The following is a 17,211-nucleotide window of genomic DNA, read 5'->3' on the forward strand; positions in this document are numbered from 1 at the left end:
TCCCATATCACATAATTTAAACTTAAAAAACACTAAGATCTTTACCTGAGAAATTTCATCTCATTCAATATTTATTGAAAACTTATTACTGCCTTAAAAATAAGTTAACCTTTTATATAACATTTGATGAGGAGAGAGTACTGATGCCCAAACATTCTAAAATTATTCTGGACAAGAAATATTTTACCACTTATAGGTCACATTATGTTGAATACAAATGCATTTAGTATTTTCATAAGTTTAAAATATATATACACAGACCAAACTTTCTTTGAAATGCAACCACTGAATTTTAAAAGCCTAAATTCAATCTACAATTATTTGTGCAGAAAAAGTAAGGTGGGGACTAAAATAAAGAAAAGGTATATGTAAGGGATGTTAGGTTCAATCAATCTAACATTCAAGTCAAATATAAAACTTACATATAAAGTATGGAACATGCCAATACTCAACTGTCTTACCAATTAAGTGCATAAACATTTTATCTGTATATATGAATATGTCATTATATCCTATAAATGGGTAAGTTGACATTTACCTGTTTCTTTGCAATCTCTAAAGTAAAAAAAACAGGGGGTTACTATTCTGGAGAATATAGAGGAACTATAGAATTAAGGTTTTAAATACTCGGTACACATATTAGCTTGAGCAAATTGATGAGCAATGGGCTGACAGTGACAGATTCTCTACTGAAACCAAAACACCAGTTTCTAGAGATGAATATTTAAAAGCAATAGATGCTGACTGACCCTGTAGACTTTAAACCTCATTTTGATTTCTTAAGATATTAAGAGTAGCACTGTAGCACTGACATCCCGTTGTTCATCGATTTGCTTGAGTGGGCACCAGTAATGTCTCCATTGTGAGACTTGTTACTGTTTTTGGCATATCGAATATGCCACGGGGAGCTTGCCAGGTTCTGCCGTGCAGGCGGGATACTCTCCGTAGCTTGCTGGGCTCTGAGAGGGACGGAGGAATCAAACCTGGGTCGGCTGTGTGCAAGGAAAACCTACCCGCTGTGCTATCACTCCTGATATTATTAGATGTGTCAAATTATGTTTATGTCAAGTCTAGGGCATTGTTGGATATCTAATATGTATTAGGATAATACATTATAATATATATTAGTGTGCACCATACACACACACACACATATACACACCTAGGTAAACCATCACCTTAATTAAACAAGATAGATAGGTATTGGTTGAACAGAGAGATAGTACAACAGATAGGGCACTTGCCTTACATCCAAGAGTAATTTCTAAGCAAGACGGGGTGTGGCTCCCAAAATAAAAATAAATTAAAAAATAAAACAAGTGATGGGGCTGGAGTGATAGCATAGTGGGCCGTTTGCCTTGCATGCGGCTGACCCGGGTTCGATTTCCAGCCCATATAAGCACGGCCAGGGGTAATTCCTGAGTACAGAGCCAGGAATGAACCCTGAGCATTGCTGGGTGTGACCCAAAAAGAAAAGAAAAAAAAAATCTTAATTAATAAAATAAAACAAAGTAAAATAAAACAAGTGCTAATCTGGGGTGAGGAAACCTGTATGTGCCCAATTTTACTGAACAATTCTGTAGTTGTTTTTTTGTATAAAGATTTTTAGATACATACTCCATTTAACATTATATTAAGGCAATGAATTACGGAAAAGGATGAAAAGAGTCTTTAAAAGCCAAAAACTACCTATGAGAAAAGGTTAAGTCTCTTAATTTCACAGCACTTTTAAAGTGGAATCTCTAAGTACGAAGCAGCTTTTTTATTGGGACATCAGATAGTCTAAATAGAATATGTATAGTTAAATACAGTCTTCCATTTGGTTTTGAAAGGCACAGTGTACTTGGATGCTGCATCTTTTTTTCTCAGACTTTTGGGGTGCCAGCAATGACTAGCAGGTCAGCAGGCTGACAACTGCCGGGACATCAGGGCTCAGGGCTCCAGGCCTGTTCTCCACCCGCACCAAGTTCTGCAGGAGGAAGCATTAGATGGATACTAAGCTTACTAGGCAAATGTGGCAGAACAACAAAGTTGGGCACTGTAACTCCCTCTCAGCACCGCCGCTGCCCCTGCTCCTCTGACAGCAGTTTCCCAACTGCATAGCATTTCTGCATTTAGCTCAGCTTCACAATGACCCTGCAAGGTTGGCCGAGTGGAATCTTATTACCTCCATTTAACAGACAATACTGAGGCTTAGAAAAATGACTTGACCTTTTCCTAGAAACTACAAATTAGTACCCATAATTTGATTATACTCACCTCAAACCTTATAAATTCAAATGCCTCAAAGGTATGTTGATATATTCCAAATATAAGATTCACTACACTTCGTTGTTTTCTAGTTGCTTTCAAATGTCAAACTAGATTTTTAATGTTCAAGTACTTGGTAATTTCCAAAATAACTTCTTCCCTTAACACACTAATGCCAGAATTCCATTTTGTGTTAAGCCACATCAAAGTGTGAGCCATCAGTGGTACACACTAGTGTCACCATGTTAAATGTTAAAATAAAAAAAAATCAGTTTTGGGGCTGGAGTGCTAGCATAGCGGGTAGGGAGTTTGCCTTGCACGCGGCCGACCCGGGTTCGAATCCCAGCATCCCATATGGTCCCCTGAGCACCGCCAAGGGTTTTTCCTGAGTGCAGAGCCAGGAGTGGCCCCTGTGCATCACCGGGTGTGACCCAAAAAGCAAAAATAAATAAATAATTTAAAAAAAAAATCAGTTTTTCAGACTGTAGTGAGAACTCAAAGGGCTAGATCAACCCCGAAATTAAATGAAATTAAACAATCCGAGTACTGCCAGGGGTGTGGGCCAGAAAGAAAAAAGAAAAGGTCTTCTGTCACAGGAGGAAAAAAAAATCAAGCTACTTTCTAAATACTCAAGGTAAATTACCTATTAACAAGTAGCTAAGTTTTAAACACACTGCAGTATTAAGAGTTCATGCTAAGAAATTAAGACCGACATATAATAAAAATAATCACAAAGGAATAATTTTCACCGAGTACTGGCTGACTATATGGAAAGAATGTGAACTATTCCAGTCGCTGATCTGGTACCTTGGAAGCCTGTGGAGTTGTGTACTGTTGAGGAGTGTACTTTGAGAGATGGTAATGTATGCCACACCAGAGGCAGAAAGAACTTAGGTTTTCAGTCATCACACATTAGAGACATTAGGAATTATTTCCAGTTCAGGAAATGGAACAATTTCAGTTCACAAGCAGATCTCACGAGTTTCTGATTCCAGGCCAATCCCAAGGGGATTGATATGTATTTGTAGATAGTTAAGTTACCAATACTAAGAAATACTGTACTTTGTTCATTAACTATTCATTCACCATGTGTTTTTTTTTTTTAAGGTTTTAGGCACATCTACTATTTCGAGAGTGCTTCTGTATTACAGTGCTACTTTAAGGAAAAAAATAACTACCCTACTTTCTTAGAGAATGTAACTCAATAACATAGCACTAGTGTGTGTTTTTATCTTCCAAAGTGTTTTACATAATTCCAAAATTAACCCAAAGTATTTTGAGCAATACAAAGAGTATCCTAATCTGAATCCTTTAACAAGTGGACAAACTACCATCATGAATTATGTACTCTTAAGAGTACTTCTGTGTGTGTATAGCTGTGAATCTTTTTTTCACATTCAAAGCAAGTGTTATGTTGTTGCTTCTTTCCAATAACACATGTACCCTTTGTTGAAATTCATAAAGTCACCTAAGATTAGTAGGAAATCTTTAGCAGACACAAAGATGAAAGATGAAACTGCAGCAAGAGAGCATGGCAAATCCAAAAGATCTATTAGTGCATAAATCTACTGAAAAGAAAAAACAACAACAACAACAACAACAACAAAAGAGATAGAATTAACAAGCTACAATAAAAGTTATGTCTTTAAAGCAGTAGATTTTAACAGGGTGGGAAATGTTTAATATGTGTCCTCCTGAAAAGCAGTTACTGTCTTTTAAATTAAAACAAAACAAAACAAACAAACAAAAAAAAACAGCTGGTGTATTTTCACAGCATGTAGATTTATTTATGGTATAAATCTATAGATTGTAATATTATTACTCCTTTCCCACCCTGGCAGAGAATAAACATGAATTCAGAAGCACAGTGGAGTGAAAACAAATAAGAGAGAGAAAAGGCAGCAGAGAAAGACAGAAAAGGTGAATACAGAGCTACAGAAGTGTTTATTGAGCATGCTACAGAGGTAAGCAGAGTACACACAAAATGAAATTAAACAACCATCAAACCTCCCAACTTTGTTAGAAAATTAATTTTTAATTGTGCCGCTTTCAAACTATACTGAATTTTACATTTCTAAAGATGTAAAAACTCAACTAATAGAAAATATACATGACCATTCTGTCTACACAGATAACAGAATCTATGAATCTTGAAACTAAGTACATCAATTTCAAAAAGTATTGGTCATTTAAACAGAATCAACAATTCAGATTGACAAGAACTATTCAAATTAATTTGACCTGTAGATTCTGAGCCATGTTTTTATTAAAGTCAGATCTATTCCTAAATACAAAATATTTTTGAAGATTTATTAAAACTGAATATTACAATGCAAGGTAAATTAAGACTAAAGGCACATAAACTTTGGTCCCACCTGGTTGTCAGTTTTAGAAAACTGCCACAAATTAATCTTCCTGCAAACTTTCGCAGTACACTTTCCTTATCTTTGAAAAATACATGCACCAGTTCCTGAACTAGCTAGACCAGTCTGCACATGCTCAGAAATCCACAACCATATTCCAAATCTTAATTACAAACTAAGGATGGCAAGATATATTTAAATGCACATAAGTCATGTCAACTTCAAAAACATCTACGAAAAATATTCAGCCACAAACAAGACGTTACTTAGTGCTGACATTTATATGATACGTCCCACAAGAGTGTGTACAAAAAGGTTAAGATTCCACAATGCTTTCCACATAGGGCTCAAACTTACAGAAATTACTTTTTTTAAAAAAAAGAAATTAATACTCTGCATCTTGTTAATTTTAACTAATGCCTACATTCATAACTGAATCTAGACCAGAATTGTGAGATACAAAAGGCCAATGTTTTTTAAAGCAATAAAGCCTAAGATAGTAAAAACTAAAAATGCTGTTTAATTCTTTCAATATCATGTATCTTATCTGATTAATAGAAAGAAATGTGACAAGCCAATAATTCAAAATAAGTACCAAGCAGGAGAAACAAAAACTTAACCTTTTTACACACCCCTGCCTAAACATATTGTAATTCCCATATAACAATGTGCCCTAGACAACCAATTCCTTTTTTCTAGTAAATGCACAATAGCAACACTAGTTTTCCTTTTTAAGGCACGTATGTCAACTAAGTTGAGAACAAAATTAAAATTAAACTAAAATTTTAAACAGACATTAAAATGGCTCCCTATGGAACAGATGAAATAAAGCAGTTAATAACTCTGCCTTTACATATGCCATTTTATTTTTTTAACCAAGGAATGATAACAGCATGAAAAAAAAACAACAAAACAAACTCTGGTCCCCACTTTTCTGAACAGTCAATAGGTGATGACACCATACAATAGGATTCACCCCCATCTTCCTTTTTTTTAAATTGTTGACTTAGAGAAGGACACTCTCAGATGATGGTTTTCACCAAGATTATAATTATGAAGATCAATCAAAGCCTGGATAGCTTCTTCCACTGTAGCCATCTGAAGAAGAGCCATTTTGTGATCTCTTCTGAAACAAAATTATGAAATTAGCTACTCTATAGAATTTGTGTAATATTCAAGTTAATTAAGCCCAGAAATCTCTATAAACACAACTATGTGAAGGACTCTTACTTCTATCAAATCACTAAATTTAAAGACAAGAAAGCTTGCTTACTGAAAAAATTTAAATGCTTTCACAGTGCCCCCAGTGTTAGCAAACAGTGTTCGTAGGTCCTCTTCTGCTACTGAAGGACTAGGAAAATTGGATGAAAAAAAATAAAGATTAATGATATTCACATTTTGCCCTAAGGTATATATCCTTTAAATAACTCTGGCTTTAATACTTACGGGATATTGGATAGGTGAAGGGTGGCAGAAGGAGGGAAAATGTTCTGAAAATTTTTGGATCCAGGTTTCTTAAAACGATGCAATGGGGAATTACCAAAATCTTTTGTTAGCCCTTGATCGTCAAGACCCTCTCGAGGTAGTTGTACAGTCTGGTGTTTAGACAGAGTAACACGGATTATTTTTCCATACATTTTCTGTCCATTAAGATGGTTCATGGCTATAAAAAGAAAAAAATCAAGTTCTCATTTGCACATATGAGACATCTGGGAAGAGGCAGCATTTTCAGAGAGCAAAAATCTATATTATAGATCTCTAAATAATCCTGCAGACAAATTATTATTTTAAGTGCGCAAGAAAAAACTTTTTATTTAAAGTAATTCAATCTGCTATTTGTCTTCCTGTTGGCTATTTCTCTACTCCATTTTACTCTACATCACACCAAATGACTTTCACTATGTTGCACACTTTTTCTAGTTACTACCTGCTTAAAATTCTTAAAAACAAAGTCTTAACTATGACATAGGTGACTATTTTCCAGTCTATGTGAAGAGCTATTTATTGATGCTCTATAATACCAACCTTTTTTTATTACTGAATCAAATGGTAAGAACCATTCTAATCCTCAGATTGTTACCTTAGACTGTCCTACTTGCATATTTTGCTCCAGTTATACAAAACGTGCCTCCTTAAACTGGTGCAAGTTATTTTTACTATCTTTAGCCCTTAATACCAGATGTTCTATCTATAACTATCTTTCTTCCCTCCTGGTCTATTCAGCCTTCAATATTACTTCCTCAGAAAGGTCTTTTTACATCGTCTGAGAATCTCACTAAATAACCTTTTGTAGTCTCCTTCACTTTAAGCTGCCATATACTTTTCTTCAGACTGTATACAGAAGGAGAAAGTATCGAAAATTTTAAAGACTATGACTTGAGAGGACAGTTGGGAGCTCTGTGTGTGTGTGTGTGTGTGTGTGTGTGCGCGCACACACACACTTTCCGGTTTCTGAGCTGTACCTGGCATTGCTCAGAAGAACAAGAAGAGCTAGGGGATTGCACCGAGAACTCCTATGTTCACTTAACCAACTGAGTTCTTTCTCTATTCCTTGTCTCAAACTACATTAACCAGGTCAAGAAAAGCTGCATTTCATTCACCAATCGCAATAATGAAAAAGAGATCATTCCTTTAAGCCTTAATACTCAAAGCTAAAGTGACGGTATGATTTGACTACTCAAAATGAAAGCAACAGAGATCAAAGGGCAGAGTGCTAAAGCGCATTTCACTGGCAGTCTTGTTTCATGAGGCCCAAGACCAAAATAGGCAATGTGGAAGAGGAATAAAAAGTACAACAAATTTCTACTCTTCAAGTGTATTTAAATAGATTAGCATACAAAATCTAACAGTTACCCTGAAGTTACTAAATCCACTACATACTGTCATATATACCTGAAGAGAAAAAAACTTCAATATAAAAAAACAAGTCAACAATGCCGTGAAAGCGTAAGAAAATCAAACGTTCTTGAAAAGAAAAAAAATTTTTTTTTCTTGCTACAGCTTTCTGAAGCAATAGCACAGCGGGTAGGTCATTTGCCTTGCACGCGGCCGACCCGGGTTCAATTCCTCCGTCCCTCTTGGAGAGCCCGGCAAGCTGCCGAGTATCCTGCCTGCACGCAGAGCCTGGCAAACTCCCCAAGACGTATTCAATATGCCAAAAACAGTAACAAGTCTCACAATGGACACGTAACTGGTGCCTGCTCAAGCAAATCAATGAACAACGGGATGACAGTGCTACAGCTTTCTGAATATGTAAAAATTTATTCTTCCTAATACAGAAGTGCAATAGACTTCTCCCAACTGTATTAACATTTCACATGTTATAGTGTACTATGAAATAGTCAATTATCCACCCATAAGTGATGGCACATGTAATTCTTTTACAATGCCATTGTTTTTTCTTCTTTCTACTGCTCTATGACAATGGTTTTTGACCTTTTAACACCTGCAGGCATGCAGCTGAAAAACACTGACCTATTTAATGATTTTTAAATGAATTTTTAAAGTGCCAAAGGGTAATTTTTGTGTTTTGGGGCCACAGTGAACTCAAGGATCACTCCCTGACTGCCACCTGTATTATTTTTCCAATTAAAACTTAAGATTTTTTAAATCTTAAGATTTTAAAGATTTTTTTGCCACAATCAACAGAGAAGTGGCCAGGCATTCTGGTGAGCAACGCGGCCCGGAAAATGCTCCGGACCCGAATTGGGGCCAACAACACCGGGGAGCCGGAAGGTGGAGGTGCAGCCTGCACACCTTCTCCAGATGGAGCCCTGGTGACACTGAGCAGCAACTAACATGGCTCTGGGATTCGGGACTGGGACACATCCGAGCCGCGCGGCCTCTAACTCAGCCGCACGACCTTTCCTAAAACCTGAAAACATACAATCTTTTAATGGAAAACTAATTATCAAATGCTTCCTTAGTAGGGCTATCTTGTTTGGGGGTATAACTCCCACAACAATAGTGAGTTTTGTGTTGAAATATGGAACGTAATCAAGGTGAAGAGAAAATGAAGTGAAATTCATCAGTTATACAGTTGGGGTGGGGGTGGGGGGTATACCGGGGATCTTGGTGGTGGAATATGGGCACTGGTGAAGGGATGGTGTTTGAATACGGTATAACTGAGACATAAACCTGAGAACTTTGTAACTTTTCCACATGGTGATAAAATAAAAAAAATAAATAAAAAAAAAAGTTTTTAAAGATTTTTTTTAAACACGTATTTTAATGTATAGCTGTCAAAGTATGTTTTAAATACATACAAATCATAAACTCCAGTTGTTATGTGGGTGTATAGCAGCTTTCATCTCCACTATGAACAGTGATGAACTTAAGTCATACTCTGAAGGCACTGCTAGTCATACAAGAGAAATCTCAACAAACCTTTGTTTCCAAATCACTGAGGGAAAAAATAATCTTAAAAGTGTGATAGAACCAAGTAATAATAAAAAGGAGTAAATTAATAAAAACTGACAATTTTATTAAAAAATACTAATATATATATTTTTTGCTTTTTGGGTCACACCTGGCGACGCACAGGGGTTACTCCTGGCTCTGCACTCAGGAATTAGGGGACCATATGGGATGCTGGGGATCGAACCTGGGTCAGCCGCATGCAAAGCAATACACCCTACCCGCTGTGCTATCGCTCCAGCCCCCAAAAATACTAATATTTTTTTTTTTTAAAAAAACTACATATGCAATTTAACCAGGTACAAAATGTGGTTATGGAATGATTGAAAAGTAAAAAAGATATAAAAAAGAAATACCGAACAAATAGCAACAAACATGCAAACCTGTACTCAGTAAAGTAATACAATATCACTGGTCAAATATTCTGACTGAATTCACTAGAAGTACATGAAAGTTTTAAGGATGTGCCTAACTAAAATTGCCACAACCATCATGAGATGTTACCAACCTGTAATTTTTTTTTTTTTTTTTTTGCTTTTTGGGTCACACCCGCAATGCACAGTGGTTACTCCTGGCTCTGCACTTAGGAATTACCCCTGGCAGGGCTCAGGGGACCATATGGGATGCTGGTAATCGAACCCGGGATGGCCGCGTGCAAGGCAAACGCCCTACCCGCTATGCTATCGCTCCAGCCCCCCAACCTGTATTTCTAAATAACTTGTCAGGCCAAAATAGATAAAATGATTCAGCACAATGACCTTACCAGAATTACACAGCTGTTAAGTATCCAATATAGCCAATACACTTTTAAAGTACACACATAACATTTATAAAAAACTGATCACACACTAAGCTGTAAGCTTTAACTCTCAGAGAATCATATTCTAAACTGCCCATATGTCTAGAAGCTGAAGAGATTCCAATAGGTCTTAAACCAAAAAAGTTACTTTAATGAAAGTTCTGTACAAATTAGTCATGTAGCATAGTGTTTTGACAGAAAGTTTTTAGAATGTTATAAATATCTTAATGTTTGTACATTTCAAAATCTCATTTGGAATAATTTAATGTGACCTAAGATTTGTCATAACTGCATTCACATTTATTTTTTTTAAGATCTGACTGGACATGCTAGTATTTCTTACTTCTTCTTGCTATTTCTCTCTAAGCACACTGTTTTGCATCATCAAAACTGCACTTATTACAGAAGTCCCAGCAAGACTGAGCTTAAATGGCATAAGTCCACTTCCTTGGATTCATCTTGTTTGTATGAAATGTAAAAACAAAGTGCTAGCAATACAATGCTCTAGATGTGTCATCCCTTCCTTATAGTTTAACATCTCTCCTCTAAGTTACATTACTATAAAAATACAGCATATAAAAACATGGAAACCATAGATATTGAGAAATTTGGAGCCGGAGCGATAGCTCAGCTGGTAGGGTGCTTGCCTTGCATGCAGACAAGCTGGACTCAATCCCTAGCATCCCATATGATCCCCTTAGCACCACCAGGGGCTGAAGCGATAGCACAGCGGTTAGGCGTTCGCCTTTCACGCGACCAAGCCATGCTCAATTCCTCCGCCCGTCTCGGAGAGCCTGACGAGCTACCCGTGCATATTGGATATGCCAAAAACAGTAACAATAAGTCAATGAGAAACATTGCTGGTGCCTGCTTGAACAAATCAATGAGCGCCATCAAGAGTGATTCCTGAGTGCAGAGTCAGAAGTAACCCCTGAGCATCACCAGTATGACTCAAAAATCAAAAACAAAAAATGTTGAGAAATCTTAAGGTAATAGAAAGTTAAATGTGAATTTTTGGCTTCACAGAGCTCAGCACTCCTAACACCATCTAGGTTGTTCAAAGTTCTACAGTATTTCTAGAGTTCCAAGAAATCCGTAATAAATTACAAAAGAACCCAAAATAAAGTATTGTTTCAATAGTTCAGTTCTGTGTATGTTTTTGGTTTAAGTACAAGCATATACCTTTATGGCCATATAATGAAATAAAAATTTATTCTAGCAGCCATGGTGATTATTTGCTAGTATATATAACCTAAAACGATCCCCCTCCCACCTCAGATTATATCATATACTTGAAATCAGGTCTAGGTAACGCAATTTAAACTTACCAAGTTGGGACTGGTTTCCATCAGCCATCTGTATTAGAGCACTGTCTTTCTTATTGTACAGAATCTTCACACGTTGCACATCCCCATAAACACCTTATTTGAAGCCACAGAAAAGGTAATCCAAAAATAAAATTAATTTTATGTGCAAACTAACTACAAATTATCTTTCTGACAAATTAATGAAACATTCAGACATCAACATGATCACTCATTCAAACTCATCTTTCTCACAAATGAATAAAGAAGATCAAGAATTTGAACAGTGAATTTTGAAAAGAATAATTTTTGATAAACCCTCAAAGCTATGTGAATGATATTAAATTAAAGACCATGCAAAATAAATCAGCATGCATTAAAACAAATTTTGTGTCTATGGAGAGTTTTAAATAGCAAAGAAAAATAGCAAAAGATTTACTATTCAACTTTAAGCCAAAGTGCTAGCTACAAATAAGAATTAAGGTGAAACCAAAATCAAATCAATAATAAAAGTATAGTGCTAACAATAACATACCGAAGAGGGTAAACAGACTTTGGGGCGTAACCATCTTTAGAAGGAGAGAAGAGCAAGCAGCGTAAGACAAGAAGAGAGAAGAGTCGAGGAAGAGCGGAGATGAACAGATCATCCATAACGAAGGGTGGTTCCCGCAGAATGGTGAGGTGGTCATGGATCATGGTTCAAGGCGGTTAATTGGGGCAAGTTGGTCCGAGGAACATTTGTTCAAGCACAGAAGCATGAACATAGGGAATGGAGACAGGGGATGAGACAAGGACAAGGAAAATAAAGGATAAGACAGGGAGGGGATGGGCATTTGGGGAAAGACAAGGAGAGGGAAGGTGAACACACAGGGAAAAGGATGAAATGGGGAAGGGAAACAGCAATGCAGAAGAAAAAAATAAGGAATTGGGGAACAAAAAAAAAATAAAATATAGGTCAGTACATAGGAAATGCAGGAATTTGGTCAGAAAATGGTTGGTTTATGTACTGTACAAGAAAATCTGAGTAAAATGTAGTCATCCAAGACAAATATGGGTAAAGTACATCTATATCAAAGAGTAATTATAGCATTTCATCTCAACATAGGGAAGGAAGCATGCACAGGGATTTTAAACTTTGAACTTTAACTGCATAAGCATGGCTGGTTATGAAATGCAGGCAAAAGTCTTAAAATAAAAACAAAGGCACTCTGATTCAAACATTTTAGCATGCAGAACTGTGAATGACAACAGTATTAAATGATAAAATAAGCTTTATGTTCGCATTGACAGAGGAGGCCAATTGAAATGAAACAAATATTCAAATTATACACCAAACTGATACATTGAACTTCCCACATTTCATACCAGCTTTCATAGCAATCAAAATAAAATATATCGGACATAAAATGTATAACAAAAAATAATCTGGCAATAAATTTTATTTAACAAGAAGGTAGGGGGAAATAAGGTTGAAAAATATTTTTAGACAATGACTAATAACTCTAAAGAAAAAATTACTAAGAAAGACTGGAAGAGTGCCTCGTCAAGATCTTTGGAAGAACCTTCAAAGAAAAATGTATTAGAGTAGTTCACATAAAATAAGATTTAAAAAAAAATGCAATGACATATAAGCGTGAAATGAACAAGCAAATAATTAAAAAAGGCAAAGGGTAAAACTATTTTACAGTTATTAAGTCTGTAAATTGGATCACATTTGCCTTTGAGAATAACAAAAAGATAAAAAGCCAAACTGGTACTTCACCATATTTTTCTTAGGAAAAATAGGTAGTTAGGTTAAAATATATTATATATAGGAATATGAAAATCTAAAGAAATAAAGTATTATTACCTGAGCAAGTACATAGATTTTATTTAGAAGTAGAAACATATAGAAAATACTTTGACTAATGAATGTACATAAAAAGAAAGGCAAGTGCAAAATGAAATAAACATGAAACCCTTTCACAAATGAAATGAAATTAAAGAATAAAAACCAGGAAGTTATTTTACTAACCTCTTCATTTAAATTGCTAACCAACAGGACTGTATTGCCGCCCGCTGAGACTCCGGGCATACCCACTCGGCCCGCGGCAGCTGCGGCAGCTGCTGCAGCAGCATTTGGAATAGCCAAAGGACTCAGAGCTCCTGGAACAGCTGCAACAGGAAGCCCTAATTTTAAAATAAAGCATATTTTACGAAACACACACAAGTCGTTTACAAAAATCAATTTAAGCACAAAGGCAGGATGGCTCCAGGGCTGACCACTCCAAATGGTTCCTGAAAGTTAATTTTTGTAATACTTAGAAAAATGGTTTGTGGGTATGTAGTAGAGAAATAGAACTGCTTTCAATGAAATCACTGTTGTAAGTACATACCTGTATTATCTTAAAAAATTAAACATAGAATATTCCATTTCCTATGGAAAGCAAACAAAGCATAAAAAGTATGTATCAAGTTAGAACCCACAAAAATTAGTTTCCTTGGTTTAGTGAGCCAAACCCTATGCACATCTTAAACATGATAGTAACTCACACTTTCAAGTTTCAAATCAAATTACAGCTTATTAAAACAAACAAGATTATTCAGTTCTAAAGACAGATCAACCAAAAATCATTCAAATGACCCCAAGAAACCTTATCAAAAGTTGTTTAATTCCATCCTCCACTGGTTAAAATCATCGTAAATTTCTCAAACACATACTTCCAGAATAGAAAGAACATGAAAATGCCATCGTATCTATCCTTTTCAACATTTTGGTATCCGCAGACAGCCATCTTCAACATTTATTTGTACTGGTCTACTTTGCCATCTTAGTTTGGTCATCCTTGAGATACTTCATAGTTTGATGCCTAAATACTGCGTAAGTATAAAACTGTAACAGCTGACATTTACACTTAAAAAATAGGATGGTATGTATTACAAGAAAGTAAGGGATTTCAAGTTTTTTATTGGTAATTTACATAAAAGGTTGACAAGGAAATTTTTGACAAGGGAATTTTTAATATATAATTAAATGAATTGTTTTCCTTCTGAGGATAATGGAAATATCCAACCGAGATGAAATTAATACATGACATACCTGAGTGGTATCCGCCCTTAGCACTGCTGTCCCACAAGTTCACGTTTTATTTCTTCTTTTCTCTTTCCAGCTTTCTTGTGTCACAGGATGTGCTGAATGTAACTTTTGGTTTTGGTTATCTTATTCTTTAGTAAAATTTTTAATCTTTTCAGTTTACAGAAAGTAAACCTTTCACTGGCAGTTTTATATTTAAGATCACAGTTATTGATCTCTGCTCCAGTTTCCTTTTCGTCCTTCTCTGAGAACATCATTAACATAACGGTATGTTCCTCGTGTACATTTCTGTTCATTTTTACGTAAGTTTATTCCAGCACTCTCCCTCAATCACGCTTTTGGATAATACCCACCCCCCCACCCCCATTTTCTACTTTAAGCTTTTGCTTTTTGTTCTGAAAAACTTTGAACATTTACAAAGACTTGTAATGAGTAGCTCCTACGTATAGCACCACACTGGTTTAACAAATACTAACAGCAAATCTTGTTTCACTCACTTAATTTTAAGCAAATACTATATATGAAGAACTCATCTTAAAACTGAAACACTTCGGGGCCGGAGCGATAGCACAGCGGGTAGGGCGTTTGCCTTGCACGCAGCCGACCCGGGTTCGATCCCCGGCATCCCATATGGTCCCCCAAGCACTGCCAGGAGCAATTCCTGAGTGCAAAGCCAGGAGTAACCCCTGAGCATCGCTGGGTGTGACCCAAAAAGCAAAAAAAAAAAAAACAAAAAAAAAAACTGAAACACTTCATATTTAGTATTTACTAATGCACAGCAGTAGTTTTTAATGCCTTTTAGAACTCATCACCGTAAAATCCTTTAACCAACTTCTTCAACTTCTCCGTATGAAGTAACTATGGGCCTTATACTTTACTAGTTGTTGTTTATTTCACATTCAGTGGGTACCTTGATTTGTTTTCCAATGTATGAAGACACACTCTTCATTCCATGACATGTACTTGCCCTTTTTCGACTCTATCTAGAAAATGCCCTCTTTCTTTAAACAATGCTCTTCAGTATTTTCAAGTAAAACTGGCTGCACACATACAGCACTCAACTAAAGTTCGTAACACATAGGAAGAACAGAAGTTCCAGACCAGGGAAGTACTATCAAAGAAGTCTCATTACTTCCCTGATTTTGATTATGTTTAGTAGAAAAAGTAACTTTCATAAGTTCCTTGGTCTTAATAAGTTCTAACTGATGACACAAGACTAAAACTTATGCCATGCAGAAGTTCAGTATTAAACCTCAAATTTCCCTTAAAAAACAAAGACTTGAAAAAATCCAAACCCACCAAAGACCTATATTTGCCCTGCGTTTTGCACACAAAAAAAATTTAACTTCTGATTTCATTTTCAATTCTAAAGGCAAGAAGGGGCCACTAAGTGAGAAAAACACCTAACTGAAGAATTATACCTGGCTACCAAAACATAATCCCCAAACTTTCTGAATACCCTGGAAGCCAGTTTCTGTGCATCTCTCTCTCTCTTTTTTTTTTGGTTATTGGGTCACATCCGGCAATGCACAGGGGTTACTCCTGGCTCTGCACTCAGGAATTACTCCTGGTGGTGCTTGGGGGACCATATGGGATGCTGGGAATCGAACCTGTTCAGCCGCATGCAAGGCAAACGCCACTGCCCGCTGTGCTATCACTCCACCCCTCTGGAGCATCTCTCTTGACTGTTACTGCTTATCTCACTTATTAAAATATTATCACCTCTTTATCTACTAGAATTATCTTGAACTATGCTGTACACTGAAGAATGGACCCTATTGAGCATCAGTTTTTGTTCACTGTTATATCAGTTGGTATTTAAGTTATCAGAAACAAAAAACCAAAAACATATTTGCAGTCAACCCATTCAGTATCACACAAGTAACATTTCTATACTGTCATAAAGAGTTTGGACTTTCTGTATCTGAAAATGGTAAGATCTACATTTCTAGACAACATTCTGTTTGCCACAGCTATGAAAACTAGGTGTGACGCTTTGCTACATACATATGAGGCATGTTTAAATTACATACCACCATACAAAATTTAGAGTTCTAAGTCATCCATCACATGTCTTTCCCTGTGCCATTTTAAAGACATGGAAAAAATAATGTGTATGTTTGAAACATTTATACTGGTGTTATTAATAAGAGATAAAGTTTGTATATTTTAAGAAATTTATTTTATTTTATTTTATTTTTTTTGCTTTTTGGGTCACACCCAGGGATGTACAGGGGTTACTCCTGGCGGTGCTCGGGGGACCATATGGGATGCTGGGAATCAAACCCGGGTTGGCCGCATGCAAGGTAAACGCCCTACCCGGTGTGCTATCACTCCAGCCCCAAGAAAATTTTTTTAAATGCCTATTTCAGATCCTATGAGAAAAACTTACTTTTGGTTTATCGATCATAAGATAACCATGTTAAACACAAAATAAACTTGGCATAAACAACAAAATGCCCCACTGACTGAAAACATCTTAGTAAATAAAACAAGAAAGAAAATTACGATTAAAACACAGATTCACTACATGCATGACATTATTCTAGGTAAGTAAATCTGTTAAGAAGAAAATAGGCAAAATAAGAGACCCAGTTAATCTATTATGCATTTTATTCTGTTATTAATAGGAACACAGTTTTTGGGGTCAGACTGCCTTGCAACTCTGTGTACTGTTTGAACCTCTCATGACAACTTTATTTAGGAGTGAGCAAAGGCTTTTAATTACAGTGCTGATTCAAAATGCATTCCCGGAAAAAATACATTTCAGATACAAAATACATTTCTAGTACTCAGGAATCAGAATTTCTGGTTTCTGGGACTGAGACAATTTCACTCTAAGGCACAGAATTTCAAATGTTTTTGTTATAAAATACATAAAATGAGAAACTCATAGGAGATACAAGTTAATTCCTTAAAAAAAAAAACTAGTAATTTCTCAATAGTTAGGAAATGCAACAGAATGGTATCAGGCATTTTCAAAAAGAAGTCAAAACTTTCTAGGGA

General features: G+C 36.0%; 1 protein-coding gene across 7 annotated transcripts in view; it reads right to left on the minus strand.

Moving 5' to 3' along the window:
* Window positions 1-4,175: 4,175 nt before the first annotated feature.
* PTBP2 (polypyrimidine tract binding protein 2) overlaps window positions 4,176-17,211 on the minus strand; it is a 73,416-nt gene continuing 60,380 nt past the window's right edge. For 4 of the 7 annotated variants that reach the window (XM_055145548.1, XM_055145552.1, XM_055145554.1 and 1 more), the window contains 6 exons: window positions 13,147-13,301; window positions 11,668-11,701; window positions 11,157-11,249; window positions 6,060-6,276; window positions 5,887-5,964; window positions 4,176-5,739 (listed from right to left, as the gene is read on the minus strand). In XM_055145548.1, coding sequence (XP_055001523.1) covers window positions 5,607-5,739; window positions 5,887-5,964; window positions 6,060-6,276; window positions 11,157-11,249; window positions 11,668-11,701; window positions 13,147-13,301 — 710 coding nt within the window. In that variant the 3' untranslated portion in view covers window positions 4,176-5,606. The remainder of the gene's footprint in view (window positions 5,740-5,886; window positions 5,965-6,059; window positions 6,277-11,156; window positions 11,250-11,667; window positions 11,702-13,146; window positions 13,302-17,211) is intronic. The other 3 variants (XM_055145551.1, XM_055145549.1, XM_055145550.1) reach the window with 3 other exon arrangements.

This window comes from Sorex araneus, chromosome 8, assembly GCF_027595985.1.
Source record: "Sorex araneus isolate mSorAra2 chromosome 8, mSorAra2.pri, whole genome shotgun sequence".
Lineage (NCBI taxonomy): Eukaryota > Metazoa > Chordata > Mammalia > Eulipotyphla > Soricidae > Sorex > Sorex araneus.